Source organism: Daphnia magna, linkage group LG1 (genome assembly GCF_020631705.1).
Source record: "Daphnia magna isolate NIES linkage group LG1, ASM2063170v1.1, whole genome shotgun sequence".
NCBI classification, from domain to species: Eukaryota; Metazoa; Arthropoda; class Branchiopoda; order Diplostraca; family Daphniidae; genus Daphnia; species Daphnia magna.
The window spans coordinates 10,283,596-10,302,296 of NC_059182.1; the positions used below are offsets into that span (position 1 = coordinate 10,283,596).

The following is an 18,701-nucleotide window of genomic DNA, read 5'->3' on the forward strand; positions in this document are numbered from 1 at the left end:
GAAAAACGGGTAAAACATCCCCCGTCACACCTACCCCACCATATGTATCCCTGTAAGAAATTCGAAAACGCTCCCGTCATATCTACCCTCTGAAAAATATATTAAAAATTTAGCCGTCATACCTACCCCTTCTTTTAATAGATCCCGACAAACCTACCCCATCTTTAAAAGATGATTGACCTACCCTAACTCTCCGATTAAAACAAGCCGTCATACCTACCCCTTCGTTTAATAGGACCCGACAAACCTACCCGAGCTGTAAACACTAATCGACATACCTACCCCTCTGACAAATACACGCCGTCATACCTACCCCTTCTTTTAAAAGAACCCGACAAACCTACCCCAGCTTTAAAAGTTGATAGACACACCTACCCGTTCGTTTAATAGTTCCCGATATACCTACCCCAGCATTTTGAATAATCTGTCATACCTATATTTCCCAAAGAGTGAGTATAACATATTTTTCTAAGCAAATATATGATTGTAAAATGAACGAATGACTTGCAATACGCTAAAATGAAAAAAAAAACATTTAACCCTACTGATTATGTCGTATGTAAGAACGAACTCGCATTTGACGGGCACGGCTGTCAAGAACGTGAACTTTGGATTTCTTTGCTGCTTTATTATCTTTCCGAATAAGTGAATTTTCTTCGGTGTTAGGAATTTGGGAAATACGATGATTATACACATTCTCCACTGTTTTCTTAACTTGATGTCTTTGGTATTGCTTCTCTCTTTGAAAAGGTGTACCCTGCCCAATGCCTTCATGATTAAGGAATTGCCTGTGTTGTGGGGCTGTATGCTATAGAAAAATGCACAGAGAAAATTTAGTGTGATGGTTGGATGGTTTGAGGTTCCTGTATGATGATTCATAAATACTTCAATATCATGTTCTAGATTGTGTTCACTTTCTTCTGGAGTTATGTCTTTGTTTACAATATTTTTGTCTTTGTGTGTCAATAATTCTGATCTCTTGATCTCAATGCTGAATTTTTCTTGGAGCTTTCTGTATGCATTTTCAATCTAAATGCCAAAAATTAGGATAGTATATTTTTCATATACATTATTTAAAAAAAAAATTGGTACCAGTTGGAATTTTGCTGAATCAGCTTCTTGATTACTGTCAGGATGATGTTTCTTAGCCAAGCCTACAAAAGCTGCCTTAAGTTCTTCCTGACTGCAATTATCATGTTAACCAACTTTATAGCACACCTTGTAACCAGAGGGTTTATGTTCAATAACAGAACATTTGTAAACGAAAGACGATTTTCAGAACTTGGTAATCCACGGGGAAAGTTAGTTGATTAATAGAACTGCTTGTTACGATTTTTCGTATGTTGGTTGCAGACAACCTCCGAAGGGGCATTTTGCAGCTATTGAGAAGAATAATTGTCGTACAGCTTCCAGTAATGTTGAAGTTGGGCACACCTTATAACTCATACGATTTGATTTCAAATGTTTTTCGCTGTCAAGAAGAAATGTCTTGCCCAAATATATATAATATATAGCCAGTGTAAATAAAAAAGTATGGGAAGAAAAGATCGTCTGCAAGGTATCGTCTGCTAGAAACTGTTCCACGTCAGATTCCAATGACGTCTTGCACCGTTGTTGCTTTTTGCTGAAGTCGTGTTCTGTCTTCTGTAACTGACAAGTTATTTTGGTAGTTCAAGCAGAGAAAAATGGCTAGTAAAGTAGAAAAGAGAAAAGTATCTAAGGCAAAGAAAAAAGATGTAAGATTAAGTTTTATCCCTTTTGTACACATTTTTGTTTCTGTTCCGTGTATGATTTTCCAGTTTACGCCGTTCACGATAAAACCCTCGGGCACGAGTTAACGACCTTTACCTAGTCATGGGCTTTAGTTAATTATAAAGTGTGTCATCATTCTGTGAATGATGCATTTTTTCAAAAGCGTCCACTATTTGGAAAACATTTTTCACAATTTTATTTCTATTTTAGTACTTCACAGCATCCAAAGCAGTTGACAAACTGTTGACGTCACCCTGGAGCTCCCCAGGAACAAATAAAGAAGAACCCCTTTTCACTACACGAGAATCAGTGGTTCAGTACCTTGACCTGTGAGTAACCATTGTTATAGTCTTGTATATCAAAAACTATGGTCTAATATACATCCATTTTATTTTAGATTATTGAGGAAAAAATTCTTTCATAGAGCTAGAAAAATACCAGTTTCTGAACAGGAACTGAAAGCTCGTTCAAAAAAAAAAAGAAAAGAAAAAGGAAAAGAGGATGGTGGAAAAAAATGATGGAAATGAAATGAAATTCTGACATTTTTTTCAGGTTCACGTGTACCATTTGCTTACTCAGAAGAGGTACGATCCTCAAAAATTTTAATTTTTAAAGCCCCTTTCGTTAGTTTTTTTGTTGCTGTATTTCTTTAGGGAGGTTAGAGGGGTGATGACACGTCAGGGCAGGTAGTCTAGCATTTAAAAAGTGCTTAAGCGCTTTTTACAGGTCACATTTTGCACCCCGGTGGTTTTTTAACGACAGTTAATTTAGCTTGCTTAGTAATATTTCCTTACCAAACATTTTAGCTTATGTTTCAGCGGTTATTTTTAGCTGTGTGTTTCTTTGCTGTCTTTCATTCATGAGGTGTTAAATATTGTAACTTAAATTATTTATATAAAAAATTTTTATGCAATATGTGCTTTTTTTATATTTTATAATTTAAAATAATAAACCTTCGTTTTGTAATTAATATTCCAGAAATTCGAATAAGAATATTATAACGATACCATATTTTCTTCGTTCGGGAATCGAATATCCTGTTCTACAATCACCTACACATATGCCATCCGTTTTATAACAGTGCCAGCAGATATCAAGTTATTTGGTATTGATATAACACGGCCTAGTCCATTTTGTCGTTTAAGAAAGGGTGAAAAGCCACTTACTTGCCTTAAAGGTAATATAGGATTTGATCTTCCCGCCTATATGTCATGCATGCCAAAAAAAACGGTCGATTTTGCAGGATACGTACGTTATTATAGTCGTTAATTTTCTTGTTGCTTTGTCATCATTCAGCTACGTCGAGGAACTTGTTCCATACAAACTTTTCACTGTCCCAGCGGTTTTTCCTTTTTTTCTTTTTTTTTAACTTTAGATTTGTTATAAGCTGACGTTGATCCTACCTGCGGCGTCTTTGGAAAAGGAAAGTGATTTCATCGGCTTAACCGGAATTCTGGAGGAAATGGAAATCCTATATTACAGTCCTTGTTACGTCTTTCACTTTCATACACCAATCTGCAGTACGTAAATTCACAGTTCCAAGTTTGATTTCGTATTTACTGTTCCCTAGCTTTTTATCAGTTTCTGACAGCATTTTTCTTGACCTTACTTCCAAACTTAAGGTAGGTCATATTTGGTAGTTCTTTTAGTTCAGTTCTTCAAATTATGCTTTGTGTTTTTTAAATAATTTTTTCGTCTTCTCCAGCATTTTGCTTGAAAGTTGGATGTTGTTGTTGCGGTTCGTCAGGTACCAGGAGAACGTAAAGGTGGTTTCCATTACGTGACAGCGGACAACTTTATATTCCATCGCTATAAAAGAAGGTAAATGTCTTGCTAAAACACTCCTGTTGTCTTATTTATTGCTTAAAGAATTTTTTTCTATTGTGCTCAGTCCGAATATTTCTGATGCCGAAAATATGAATCTTTTGGCTGTCTGGCCCGTCTGAGACAGACGGACCACCAGTATTTCAAGACCGGAAGCGAGCACTACCATGAAAACGAAACGGAAGAAATAAGAAAGAAAGCAGTCGTTAACGAGTGTGTAAAGCTTGCTGTCGAACAACGTAATGGACTTAAACGTACATTTGAAGAAGTCAGAGAAAGGTAAAGTTTCACTATTTACTGTACCTAAATTTTTCAATTATTACATGTTTTTTATGTAGACATGGAGATGTCGTAATTGGCTACAACCATAGCCTTGAGCGACGCATGCAACGAGGACGTCGTGCAAATCAGCCTTCGATCCCACAAACAACGGAAGAGACTAAGAGGCTGCTTCAACAGTATCCAGTGTAAAGGTTAGTTCCATTAATTTTTTGCAAACCATTTGACGCCTTGTTAAATTTAGATCTCTTGTTTATTAATCATACGATCAATGGGACATCGCTGTTTTTTCATGGACGCGTTTCTTCAGCGACTGGATCAGCCCTTATCTTCCTATCACTTGCTGTCCTGTCAGAAATCCGTTTTACTAGCCAGATTCTCAGTGATGGGACGTTTTATTCTGTGCCTAACTTATTCTACCAGCTCTTCACGATCCATATCATGTATAACGGAAAGGTAAGCCTTGTTTTTAACAAAACCATTGAACACAAATAACTTGATCATTTGCCGTCTTATAGTCGTTCCCGATTGCGTACGTGCTGATGACGGAGAAAACGTTAGCGCTGTATGATTCCGTTATGCGGAGAATTTTAAGGTGGTTGAGGCGGAATGTCCCGGTAATGGATTTGCAGTTGAATTGATGATTTCCGATTACGAAGAGGCCATTCTTGTATCCATGCAACATGCATTTCCAACTGGAAGAAGTCGCGGATGCTGGTTCCACTATTCACAGGTAACACAGCGTTTATTAAATTAAATTATTGAATAAAACAACCTAATATTGCATGATTTATTGTCTTATATCAACTATTGAGTTAGTGAAACATTTTTTTTGTCTCGGTCTTTCAGGCCATCTACCGAAGAGCCTGCCAAGAAGGACTTTCGGCTGCATATCTTGCTGGGGGGGTCGTCCGTCGCATAATTAAGATGCTGATTGCCTTAGCTTTGTTGCCTCAAGAAAGAATCTTCGAAGGGTTTCAAGTAATCATTAAAACTTTTTTCAGTTTTCAGTGTTTGGTATTGTTGCTGAAACTAATATCTTTCTTAGTGTATTAGAAACACAACGGCAGATGATCTTGAACGAGAAACACAGGAGGTCCGTGGTGCTATCGCTCAGTTGTTTACATACTACGGTGGTTATTGGGTCGCATCCCAAGGCTCTTAACGCATAAGCGTATGCGATGATGACGATCGAACAAAAAAACGCGTAGAATCATGGAATAGGTGGTTCAACGCTCGCTGCAAAATTGCCCATGGAAACTTTTGGGATTTCATAAGTGAGTACTGCAATTAGCATTTCGATCGCATTTATCAAACGTTTATTTTGTCACTTGTACATCTAGAAAAAATTGAGGCCGCTTCAGCCAGAGATTTTGCTGCTCTTCGTTCTAACCAAGAAATAGGCCGACATCGTACGAGGCGACAGATTGGACAAGATACTCGAATCTCGCACAATACAAGATTGCTGAGGAATGGCGAAATAAATCTTCAGCGGTTCCTTGAGGTTGCAACGGGATTTTTCGAACCTGCTCGGGTAAGTGTATTTATCTGTTTATTTTTATTTTTGTACTAATCTTATTTTTCTGCAATCAGGATTTGGTACCTATGCCTGTGAATCAGGAGGCACCACAGCACAATGATGTTCGTCTTCCAAGGCATGATGGTGTCCGTCTGCCAAGAAATGCTGGAAGGCAACCTCGAAATGTTGCTAATAGGCAACTTCGAAATGCCGCTGGAAGACCGTGGGAACAGCGTGCGGGTTTAAATAATCCACATGACATCGCAGCTGATGCACCTGTCGTCGCAGCTCATATACCTGTCATTGCAGCTGAGGAACCTGCTGTGCGACATGAACCATTTGCCATTGTACATGGCCAACCTGCCGTTCCACCAAGAGTTGTGTGAAATCGCCAAATGCCACTCCATCTTCGGCCTGATGGGGACGCTCTTGCGATTCCTATTCGCCAGTGACGACGCCGCGGGAAAGGGCCAACCAACGTCGGGGTGGCTGTTGCTCCCGCTGAAGCTGCTGCTCCCGCTGACGCTGCTGCTCCCCTTGAAGCTGCTGCTCCCGATGACGCTGCTGAATCATTTGCCATTGTACATGGCCAACCTGCCGTTCCACCAAGAGTTGTGCGAAATCGCCAAATACCACGCCATCTTCGGCCTGATGGGAACGGTCCTGCAATTCCTATTCGCCAATGACGACGCCGCGGGGAACACCCAAACAACGTCGTGGTGGCTGTTGCTCCCGCTGAAGCTGCTGCTCCCGCTGACGCTGGTGCTTTCTTTGATGCTGCTGCTCCCGATGACGCTGTTGCTCCCGCTTATGCAGCTGCTCCCGCTGACATTGCTGCTCCCACAGAGGCTGCTGAACGTAATCTTTGTGGTGTGTGCCTCATGAACACAATTGATTCTGCTTTTGTGTCATGTGGGCACACACTCTGTGCAGCGTGTGCAGAGCGTGTCGGTTCATTATGCTGTTTCTGTCGGACTCCTGTCCAACATATTTTAAAAATATATGTTCAATAAATTCTTACCTTATTTTGAAACTTCTGGCTCTTTTAATTAATTGCATTAATCTAATGACAAATGGTGTGTTTAAGACTCTTTTGGGAAATATAGGTATAACGGATTATACAAAATGCTGGGGTAGGCGTGTCTATCAACTTTTAAAGCTGGGGTAGGTATGACGGCGTGCATTTGTCAGAGGGGTAGGTATGTCGATTAGTGTTTACAGCTTGGGTAGGTTTGTCGGGTCCTATTAAACGAAGGGGTAGGTATGATGGCTTGTATTAATCGGAGAGTTAGGGTAGGTCGATCATCTTTTAAAGATGGGGTAGGTTTGTCGGGATCTATGAAAAGAAGGGGTAGGTATGACGGCAGAATTTTTAATATATTTTTCTGAGAATAGATGTGACGGGAGCGTTTTCGAATTTCTTACAGGGATACATATGGTGGGGTAGATGTGACGGGGGATGTTTTACCCGTTTTTCCAGGGGTAGGTATGTCGGGGTAGATTAGTCGTTTTTCGGGGTAGGTATGTCGGAACCTCAAGGTACTTGTGACGTAGGGTAGCACTGTCCTCATGCCAATTACATGACGCACCAATGGGAAGACATTTAGCTTTTTATAAAACTTATCAATAGGTCAAAAATCATTATAATTGGCCTACAATGAGAAAAGATATTTTAGAATATTGTCAAGCTTGTGAAATTTTTACAGCTAATACTTCTACCACTTATAGAGCACTTTTACATCCCATGAACTTGCTAAAGCCCCTTTTCAAGTAGTTTGCATGGACTTTTTAGGCCCTGTAACTCCAGTTTGCCTAATAGAGAAAGAATAACTTTCTCTTTTTCCAGATTATTTTAGTCGACTGGTTGAGTGTGTATATAAAACAATTATAAGACATGGAATGCCCAAAGCAATTGTTTCCGATCGTGGGAAAAATTTTACTTCGAATTTGTTTCGTTATTTGTTTATGAAATTAAAAATTTATGAAAGGCTTACCACGGCCTACAATCCCACTAGTAATGGCGAGACTGAGAGATTTTATCGGACACTAACCGCTATGTTAGGAAAGGAATTAAAAGATCGAGAACGTGCTAATTGGGAAGATATGTTAGACGATGTTTTATTTGTCTATCGTAGTTCAGTTCAGTCTTCGACACTTGAAAGTCTTTCCGAACTTAAACTCACTTGAACTCTTTTCTGTAGTAAATGAATTTTTGCTGAAATTCTAAAATATTTTTGAAATAAATCAACGTCGTTAATCAAATTGAATATATTATCACAACCATACAGTAATTATACATAGTACGTTTAAAAAACAAAAAAACAATTTCACTCCACAGTAGCTTCTGTACTGTCCCCGAGTTCCTACGTTCTTCTATGATCTTCATTTATTCATCTTCTCCAACAACCCACTGCGAGCGCTATCTTGAACTCCAGCGATCCTATAGAAAAGGTATCGTGACGTGGAGAGGCGCAGCATCCAACAGGTGAAGGCCAAAGTCGAAAAAAAGTGTTACGACCGCTTCTTCACCCTTGCGGTGCGACTGGATGACATGGAACCACCCGGGTCAACCGAGGATCAACTCGACGGGGAACCCCAACCCGCCAGTAAGCGGCCGCGTCACTGAAGACGACGCCTAGAATTTATTTGTTTCTGAAAAATTTCGTAATCCCGAAATCCTACAGTAAACCGTTATATAGCTGTTAATATATGTTCTATGTTCAATCAAACTCTGTTTTAGAAAAAAAAATGCAAATAATAAACAAAACACAAATAATTAAAAATAAGGCAAAGAAAAAACAGAAAAAAGAAAAAACCCACTAGGAAAGGAAAGGAAATCGAAACAATAGAAAGAGAAAAAAACAGCATACATAACAGAACCGAAAAGAAAAATGTTTTTAATGTGGTGAGTCTTCCATGAGAAGAAGAGAAAAAAATCTAAAAAGATCAACACTCTCTCGATTAATTCTCTCTAACAAAAAAAAATTAATAAAATAAAACAGAGTATTGTGGAACGAATATGAAATTTTTGTGTGTATGTTCTCCGATATCAATGTTTATCTTCGCTTGTATTTCTACGAAATGTTTATCTTACTTTTTAAATTCTTCCCTTTATGTTTACTCCATAAAAATTAAATTATAACCAATTTTGGTTCGATGTTAAAAAAAATACTGACGTGCAAAATATTCTATTTATCTAAGTTCCACATTTTTTTCAACAATACCATACTTCACACTGACACTAACACTAACACCTCACACATAGTCGAACACTGAAACACTGACCCACTTTTCGTTTTACAAGTTACAACCTCCCTTTTCTTAGTTTTTCCCGAATATACGCCTTTGTACCATTTACACCACACATATAGCAGCGCCAACGCTAGCGCATTCCGTTCTCACACACCCCAACATACATATATTTCCATATATTTCCTTTTCGTCCCCCTGCTATGCGTTCCCCACCCTACCAACGTTGAAAATATTCTAAGTTCCTTTTTGCTAATGGCAACTAGCTAGTCTCTCCTATTCAATATTATTCCCCTCCGCTTCTTTCCCCCATTTGCGCTTCTCCTGTATCGGAGTTTACTTGGAATAAAACTTGTCAACACTTCAATATTAATGAATATTTTAAATTCTTTCTTTTTGATAATAAAGACTACTTTCTCCTGTTCTCAATGATACCAATTGATTCCAAAATATACTGTATTCTTCTAGTAGAAAAAATTGTTCGATTGCGAGGACCCTTATTTCCCTATCCCTTTTCCGCAGCGCAGTGAATAAAAAGCCGACGGAACACCATTGACCTTTCAAAAAGTTTTTTATCTTACATCTATATTTTCCCTTTTATTATTTTCATTGATTTAGAATTAAGAAACCCACATGATGATTAGTTTTCCATAATATTGTTCCGTTTTATTTTTGTCTGTACTGTTTCCCCTATGTATCGCATACAGAAATGTCGCCATTGCCATATCTACTGCTGCTATGCCTTTTTGGCCTAAACGCACGTGCAATTCAAAAGAATTTGTGCGACTGCGCTGAAACGTTGAATATGAGAATTATTCAATTTCCTGATGCCGACTGCCAAATAATACCAAATAACACCGACTGACAAATAATACCAGTGCCATTCCATTGAGATACGCTGTCTATAGTAATGAACGCGCCGCGGTAAAATTTCTTGGTTTTATTAGCGCAAAGTGGAGAAACATTCGCCATGTAACAATGACCTTTTTCGGACAATTAGTGATTGTGCCTGACAAAACTCCCATTGATACAATGCCAGCAGAGTGCTATAGCATGATTAATAATAAGAAATCCGGTGGCCATGACATGATTCTTTCGGACGATAAATACAGTACACACCAATCCATTAGGTACTCCCCCGTTTTTTTAGGGCATTCTTATTACGCTAAGGGTCTTAGGCAAACTTTAATATCTCTTTACTGATAAGAGTTATATATTTTTTTCTTTTTCCTCTATTAGAAAAAACTTGAGTTTTTTATACCAGCACCCCTGGTGGCGCAAGCCCAAGTCATAATTTTCTCTCTAAAACATCTGAGTGCACGAACATTGGGGTTTCCGAAAGGATTTGTTTAGTTAATTTAATTCCAATACATACACTATATTCGAATAAAGAAAATAATAACGCTTTGTATGTGGCATAAAAAATTTATTTTTTGAATGTTTTAAAGTATTTTATTTATATTTTTGAAAAAGTTGGTTTTAACATGGCGCTTATAGGGGGAAAGGTGGTGTACATAATCATATGAACGATACTCTGGCGCCTTGGGTGTAACTCCTACGATATTTTAATGTATAGAAATCTTTTACAGCACTTTCTCTTCTGATAGAGAAAACAAGAAAAAAAATGTAGCTCTTACCAGTAAAAAGATAGTAAAGTTTTCCTAAAACTCGTAATGCCATAAGAATGCAAAAAACAACGAAGTTGCACCTAATCGTTTGGTGGGTACTGTATGTATTTACACGTTATCCGGAAATTGTCGATATTGGTTACGAACCATCGACTCAGAAATTCTTAACTGTGCGCTTGAACAAGTGCAGTTGTATGAACAAATGGAAGATGAAGATTTCCCGACACCATTTGCAAAGCTTCCGCAGCTGCCGGTGCCTTATCGCACATCCATTTAACTCTAGTTTGGGACACGACATACACCCATAAGATTTGAGATACAACTCGAGTTGTTGAATCCGGAATTGAGGACGCTGATGAAAAAACCGGAAGAGGAAAAGTATTTCCGCCTTTTGAACGAAGAGTGTCAGCTAGATTATCATCTAACTCTTCGTTCACCTTGTGTTCCAATTCAAGAACATTGCTCGAGCCGTACGACAAGTTTTTTCATCGTCGGCCAATCAAAATTGATTCTAATTACGGCGGCTATAATGGAAAAGTCGCCGTTAATCACCGTTGGCGCGGGATTCTAGATAGAACGGCTAATAAAAACAAAATATACGAGACCACGTCTCCGATCGTGGGAATGAATTAAGGCGTATGATTAAAATGTTAGAATGTAATGCCCGGAAAGCAAAACATGAAAGAGCAATTGGAGCCACTCGGTATAACGGTTTGAGTGCCGCTTTGCATTTAAAATTACCACAGTGCATGAAATTACAAGCTTTTGGACAGACTACCGCAGTGACCAAGAAAAAATAACAGTGTATTATCTCCCATCCAGTTGACACTACATAAGTTGACGAAGAAAACCTGGTTCCTCACACCACACCGCAAATGTTATCCTCAGCAAATGGTTCAACTAGCACAGCAAGTTGTGAGCTAACCCCTGTGGTTTGGTGGCTTAAGTGCGAGCCATAGACGAACAGGTTAAGAGAAACGGCGATGTGTTTGATGACTTTTAAAAAATACTGGGAGTGACCTGTGGAAATGTTACTTACGTTTTCAAAGGCCAAGCTGTGGCCTTTCATGGAATCTGCTTGTGAGCCAGCTCAATACCACTTGATTGAAGAGTCGTTAAAGGAAAAGACTACTTTACAACAAATGGTAATATAGTTATTACTTGTTTCCTCTTTAAAGGCTAAATTGCGTCTAAGATAGGCACTGCATATGAACAATAAACAAAGGAGGAGACACTTGCTCTGGCTCCCAGAGCTCATGTCCAACTAATATAAGCAGTTCTACTTCCTCCTAAAGTTCATCCAGTGCTGGCTATTCAACTGAAATTATAGATATGATTTTTAGTAAAAAATTCTTGGTTTTTTATGCAAGATTCGTTTAATCTCCGATTTTTTAAATTGTTGTGCTCTGCATGTTCTCTGTTGCTGCTTCTTGCATGTTGTATTTATGTAAAATACAAGAACCATTTTTGACAAGTAACAAATTCCATTTGTTGTTTTGTTAAACTGATGAAACGTATCGTAGCAGGTAGCTTCCGGCCAGGGAACAGAGTCATTCCAAACAAATTACAATGGTAGTTTCCTTGAAGCTATCATCACTAATTTCAAAAGGCTTTTACTCCTGAAGTTTCAAGCCATCAAGCCATCATCCAGATAAGCCGTCGAAGACGCACCATACAAGGAAGGCACTTACCTACCTGCATCACACCACCAGCACGTGATGGAAACATCACTGCGAGCTATGCTTTCATGCCTTTTACGAACGTCTGCAACACCTATAAAAGACGGGACCCGCAAGCGTGTCGTCACGGGAGTAATACCTACGACTTGTGTTAATGTAAATGTCCCTAGATAAATACAAAGTCAAGTTCATTCCAATACGTGTATTTGTTTCCCACCAATTATACAGGTTACAAACTTCATGCCATAGAAATACGGGTTCTCTTGGTAAGAAACCATAAGCTTTATAACCCATGACCTAAGCTAATGAGGTAGCTTTATGGAAGCGTGCTGGTAACAACCAGTGCCGTGTGGGTAGCGATTTTCATGTGGACATAGAGGGTGGATTCCAACCTTTTACAGAGGCGTAAATTTGGGCTGCCGAGCGCCGCTGCATTTGGTCAAACAGCAAGAAGATCAGCCGAATACATTTCGCAAACTTGTTAGAATACTGGAGTATCATATGTCAAATACTTGAAACAGGATAGGTCCTTTTAACCAAAAACCCTTTTCGTAAAAGAAATAATAAATGAAAAGAATTATATAGCAGCTGATCATTACTGTGAAACTCGGTACGTGGTTTGCGACCGGGAGAAACGTACATGGCGGATTTCTTGCAAGGTGTCACTTGAGAATCTTTTCGCAAATCGAAACTATAAGAAGAGATTGTCACAAGAAGACTATTCAAGACATGGTGATTAACTGGTGAAGAAGACGTTGGAGATGAACGTCTTCAATTGGTGAGAAAAGAAACGGGAAGAGGAGATGAAGGATCGTCTAATACAACCCCTGCAGCAGATTCATCGGCATCTTCATTATACGAATAACTTTCAATTGAAATCAAACAGTCAATGGCAATATCGGAATCATCATCTGCAATAGTTACGTTTTCAAGAAACAATTTAAGATGACCCAGCACACAATACTAGGTCGGATCGAAGAAATATTCGATGCGAATTTTTCTATTTGACACGTCTGCAGCAACACGTAGTTAGTAACGTACGGCCATGCCCACAGTGTCAGGCGAGTAAAACTTCGCCATTGGATCCTCTGGGGCAAATGGAAAACATTCAAGTGGAAAGCCCTTTCGAAAAGGTTGAAATGGTCATACTTGGGCCATTCCCTGTGTCAACGGTGGGCAAGAAAAACATTATTGCCGAGGTAAATTATCTCGTGAAATGGGCAAAAACAAGGGTAACCCAGTCGGCAACGACTGGGTGTGACGCTGCCAAGTTTTCGTCAAAGACATTGTGTTGTGACATGGGCCGCCGGAAATTTGATAAACGATCGTGGGAAGTGTTTTATAGCCGATTTTACAAAGGAAGTTGTGCGAGTAATGGAAATGGATCATAAAAAAACCAATACTTATCACCCATATGCAAATGGCCTTGTCGAGAGGAAAAACCACACCTTGGGAGATATTCTATCAATGTGCATCAACAGTGTACACATGAACTGGGATGATATTCTGTCCTATATTACCTTCGCGTACAATTCGAGCACGAAGAACTCGAGAAACAAAAGCACGTTAGAACGAGCCAATATCTAACACAAATTGTTAAGTGTGCAGACCTTTATTTGTAGCGGTAAAAGAAGAAGCCCATATTACAGTTTCTTATCAAGATTCCTTTCTCCTCCTTTTCCACTGAAGCAGACTAATGATGGTGAAATCATAGCACGTCAACAGATCCCTGGCGATGGAAATACATTTCATCACTCTTTCTCGCTTTTTTGTCAAACATAGCAGATCTATTACCAGACGCGAAGAAATATTTAAAAAATATCCCCTATGATTATTATTGTCATTTAATGAAATCATGTATAGTCAGCAGAATCTACAAAACTTGCGGACTTTACTTGCTTCGCAGGTAACTGTTATGTTATTATTAACAACTAGGCCTTCAAAAATTCGCCCCGTCCGGATACCGGCCAGAAGACAACGAGAGTTGATGGCTTTTATCGATCGGGAATAAGATGAGGGGAAGTGGAATTGTTTGAGGAAGAAGAACTTAATTTATTACATATCTCTCTTTTTTTTTAAATTGAAGAAAAAAATGAAGTGATGCCCGTCATCGATATTGGAAAACATTCAAATATCCCTTGGGAAAATTAGAAACTGTAGATTAAGAATTCTATTTTCTTTATTGCTAAAATTAAGAAATTATTCTTTTTTAAAATTTTGTATGGGGATGGGGTTGTCTGAGATGTCAAACGTAATTTTTTAGTAGGGGTAATAGTTTTTTGACAGTCAGTTACGAAGGTGGGGGGTATTGTTTTCGATCAGTGTTATTGATTATCATTCCACAGGAAAAGTAATTAAAATACAAATTTGATTAAAAATATTTTGATCGCCGTTATAAATTGTGGTCTTGAAACGTGACCAGCTCTAGTTATGCAAAATCGTGAATTCCGACTATTCTTTGCTACATTTTCTTACTACACCTATCCATTCTGTTTTCTTGCATCATCTTTAAATTCTTTGTCTTTTTCATTTAATGTTATTGCTCATTTTCATTGTTAGGCTTCCATTGGTGTCGGCTTTTTCCTCCCCCCCCCCAATACCTTACAACTAATTTCTCTTATTTGTGTTTTTTAATCCTTCCTAAGTTCACTTTTTATTAGTCTAACCCTTTAGTTAGTTCCATTTAGCTCTTGTTGCTTCAACGGCTATGGTCAGCTCACTGTTGTGGTCTTCTTCAATGATATTCTGTTTGAGTCGGACCGTTAAAGTTCAACATCTTCCAGCCTGTATTTCTTTTTCTTTTGACTATTATGGCAATCCATCTATGTAAGCACAACAAATTTAATTCAGTAACCATGGGTGGCGCATATCACTCTACAGGAATTCTATTCTGATCAAACCCAAAATTTCCCGTTTCCAAAAAACCAGAAACTTTGTTTTCCGGAGTCATACTCGCAATGAATGTCTGATTTGTTAGTTAAAAAACCTCCTCAAGGCTTATTCGTTTGGCTTGGTTTGTTTGCAGCCACTGCTTATGGCTGACTTAATGTAATTTAAATGGTCTTAATATGGAGGAAGGCGCAAAAATAAAACCCGGAGAAATCAGACCCGGAAGAAAAGGACCACGAAAATAAGGGCCAATTTACCTAATTCATTTGAGGGTGTTCTATTTTGATTCAAACAGCTCATTTATTATAAATGTAAATTTTTTAAACAGGACTTGAAATTTATCTGCTTTACATAATTTTAGTAATAAATATTTTACCATCTCATCTTGTTGTCCCTTTTACTTCTTTCCTTTTATCCCCTTTTAAAAAAATAGTTTATTAACCCATTAGATGAAACAAAGATGTATGTTATTGAATTTGTTACTTTTAAAATGATCAACAACAAAATACGTATGAACTTCAGAGATTACCGCGTTGAAGAAAGAAAATTGACATTCTAATGTTATATGAAAGGGTAGACTGGCTCACAGTTGTCGCAATTGTAATACATCTCCGTGTGAGGGTGGATGGTATTACCAGAATTAAAGTTAGTTATAAGTAAGGAATGGAACTCGGAGACGATTTACCCACAATGATTAAGGTGTATTATTGAACTAAGGCCATAAGAACTACACGAGAATAAATATCAAAATAAACAGAGCAAGACAAGAAATAAACACAAGTACCAAGACATGAGGGGAATAGAATAAAGATAGGCTTACCGTCATAGAGCGAGCAATGCAGCGAGTACACGACAAAAGAAACGAATAGGGCACGGTTCGTCGAAACGTCGGGGAAGAACGGGACGAACAGTCAGTAAAAAAAAGGGAACTCAGTGATTGCGCTCACAGCCGAACAATATCGGACAAAAACAAAAGACAATTTCTACGGCAAGATGCAAAGATAAATTCACAATTCAGAGGTCAGCAAATCAGTAACTGTTCGTCTTGCAGCTTCTACTTGACTCAACTCGTTTGATTTGTGGGTTCACTACGAAACCTTGAATTTCGTCAGTGACCCAGATGCTGATGGCACATGGATGCGTGGGACGTGCAGCCAATCAGAAGATGTTTAATTTAGAGATTGATGGTGTCTTGCGTGCAGCCAATCAACCAGTTTTTTATTTAATCGCGTTATAGGCGTCGCGTGCTTGCGTCAGATGCAGGTGTTCAAATTAGTCAACCCAAAGCGTCGATGACTAACAGCTACGGTGCGACTTACAATATTTGAAGAAAAGAATATAAAAGGAATACAGTATATAAGAGTTAAATCAAAGAGTAATAATGATGACATAATAAATGTGAAAAGGGAGTAAATATAGGAGAGTAAAATGTGGGCATAATAAGTCAATGTATTTTTAGGCCTTCATTACATCGCTCCCGGTGATGCGAGATTACGTCCCGTAATCAGACTGAATGCGTGGCGGTGCTGTTGTTAAGGGAACTTCCGGGGTCATCCATGGAACGGCAACATTCGTTGCAGATGAGTCCAAAAGGACCGAGACAGCAGCTGATACGTAAGACGACGAAGACAATAATACAAAGGAAGGCGATAGTTAAAGAGATTTTGATGATCTCCCACCAGCTGCTATATTGTTCAACTCCCGCGGCTTTCAATTAAACATTTATCGCACTAGAACGATGGTTTAACGATAAGTCAGAAGGCGGGTGTTCGTTCATGGCGGCCATTATGTCGGCCACAACGTTCATGTGGTTGAGTAAGTTGTCATTATACACTGTATTGCTGCGATGGTCATAATCGAAGGATTCCACGTCGTCGTAACGAGAGGAATGTGCCAGCGTATTTTCCGGCAGTGCAATATTGGGGTCGATTCTTTTCCAGGTGTCGTTGCGGAAAGCGCAAGGTATATCGTTGAAGCTAACGAAACCATTTGTCCAATAACACGGGGAATATTTCACTAATTCCCATCTATCAAGACTAACGGTATAATTGTTAAATTTCGGCTGTGGTCCACAAGACGTGATAACAGTCTCAAATGTGGCATTTACACTGAATCACAACGGTAGTGATCTTGAATATATTGTTTATTAGCCGATATGTCTAATTCTGGATCACTACCTCTAGGGGGTCTCCACAGCAATGACGGGTGGAGCCTTTTCCATGATGGCCGCCGGCTCAATGGTGATTGCCGAAGATTTTTCCATGATGGCCGCCGTTACCAGAATCAATTTTTATTGTCCAACGATTTTAAAGCTTGATGTTCGGTTTGTGCAGTGATGTTGAGTTGGAACGCAAGGTGGCTGAAGAGTTAAATGAAAATCTAGTTGACGGTCATTGTCCAAAAGGCGAAAAGATTTATCATTTTCCGATTTAGTCATGAGAGTTCCGTTTCCAGATTCAACCAATTGCGTTGAGTGTTCAACTTTATGGGTGTATGTCGTATCCCAAACCATAGTTAAATTATTGTTAGATAAGGTACCGGCTGCTGTGGATGCTTTACCGATTGGTGTTGGAAAACCTTCAACTTCCACCTGTTGATGCTGCTGTACGTGCTCTAGCGCACAATTCAGAATTTCCCAGTCGACGGATTGCATCCAATATCCGACAATTTCTGGTTCATGCGCAAACAAATATTTATCGTCCGTAAGAGATATATCATGTTCTCCGCACCATATATTGTTAATCGTATAGTAGCACTCGGATGGCGTCGTATCGATAGAAATTTTCTCGGGCACTATCACTAGCTGTCCGAAAAAGGTCATTGTCAAACGGCGAATATTTCTCCATTTCGTGAAAATAAAAACCGAACCCCCCTTTTATCGCGGTGCGTTCGTCACTTTAGACGGCATATCTTACTGGACACTGGTAGCATTGGGTTTTGGCTTGCAATCGGCGTCAGAAAATTCAATAATTCCCATATTCAATGGTTCAGCGCAATTGCATACATTTGCTTCAAATGCGCGTGAGTGTAGGCCAAAAAGACATAGCAGTAGTAGAAATGGCATTGACGACATTTCTATATGCAAAAAAAAACACAGGGAAAACAATACAGGGAAAAATAAAACGAAGCAATATTATGGCCAACTATTCTAAGCCATCATGGGGGTTTTTTAATTCTAAATAAATTGGAATATTAAAAAAGTAAATGTAAATGTAGGGGTAGAAATGAGAGAAGAAAATGAAATTATTTTGACAGCTTTTGAAAGGTCAACTATCTTCCGTCTGCTTTTAATTCGCTGCGCTACGGAAAACGGATAGGGAAGTATAGGGTGTCGTAATATAACTGTATTTTATAGTAGAAGGATATAATATTTTTGGAACAAATTTATATCGTTGGAAAGAAGAGTAAGTGAATTTAATTATCGAAAAGAAAGAATCGAAAAATATTCACTCGTGTGGAAATGAATGAAGGCATTCAATAGCCGAAACGGGAGTAATAGGGCCTAAAAAGTCCATGCCTATTACTTGAAAAGGGGCTTTAGCAAGTTCATTGGGGTGTAAAAGTGCTCTATAAGTGTAAAAGTGCTCTAAACGTGGAAGAAGTATTAGCTGTAGAAGTTTCACAAGCTTGACAATATTCTAAAATATCTTTTCTCATTGTAGGCCAATAATAATGATTTTTGACCTTCCAATAGGTTTTATATTATATTCCAATGTCCACACATCAGTGCGCCATGTAATAATTTTAGCACAAGATGGCGGAGGGATGATGTGAAAACTAAATGATGATTAATTTCATCACGTTTGGAATTCAGTTCGTGTCGATAAAGCGTACCTTCTATTATTACCAAATATTCAATTTCCTTACCCCAATTCTCCTTTC

General features: G+C 38.7%; 1 protein-coding gene and 2 long non-coding RNA genes across 4 annotated transcripts; 2 read left to right on the top strand and 1 right to left on the bottom strand.

Moving 5' to 3' along the window:
* Positions 1-613: 613 nt before the first annotated feature.
* LOC116926952 lies at positions 614-1,604 on the bottom strand. Its single transcript, XR_004396405.2, has 3 exons — positions 1,093-1,604; positions 886-1,029; positions 614-808 (listed from the first exon to the last, which is right to left on the bottom strand). It is a non-coding gene; the product is annotated as an uncharacterized LOC116926952 (long non-coding RNA).
* LOC116926947 (translocation protein SEC62-like) lies at positions 1,595-2,337 on the top strand. The gene is made up of 3 exons (XM_045173161.1): positions 1,595-1,736; positions 1,963-2,081; positions 2,150-2,337. The coding sequence occupies exons 1-3, from the start codon at positions 1,686-1,688 to the stop codon at positions 2,268-2,270; spliced, it is 291 nt and encodes a 96-aa protein (XP_045029096.1). The 5' UTR covers positions 1,595-1,685; the 3' UTR covers positions 2,271-2,337.
* A 799-nt stretch (positions 2,338-3,136) lies between these two features.
* On the top strand, positions 3,137-4,307 carry LOC123471558. Of its 2 annotated transcripts, none has more exons than XR_006646323.1 (6): positions 3,137-3,272; positions 3,323-3,374; positions 3,458-3,573; positions 3,644-3,855; positions 3,915-4,049; positions 4,166-4,307. It is a non-coding gene; the product is annotated as an uncharacterized LOC123471558 (long non-coding RNA). The 2 variants fall into 2 exon arrangements; XR_006646322.1 differs by having other exon boundaries at positions 3,334-3,374.
* Positions 4,308-18,701: the final 14,394 nt, after the last annotated feature.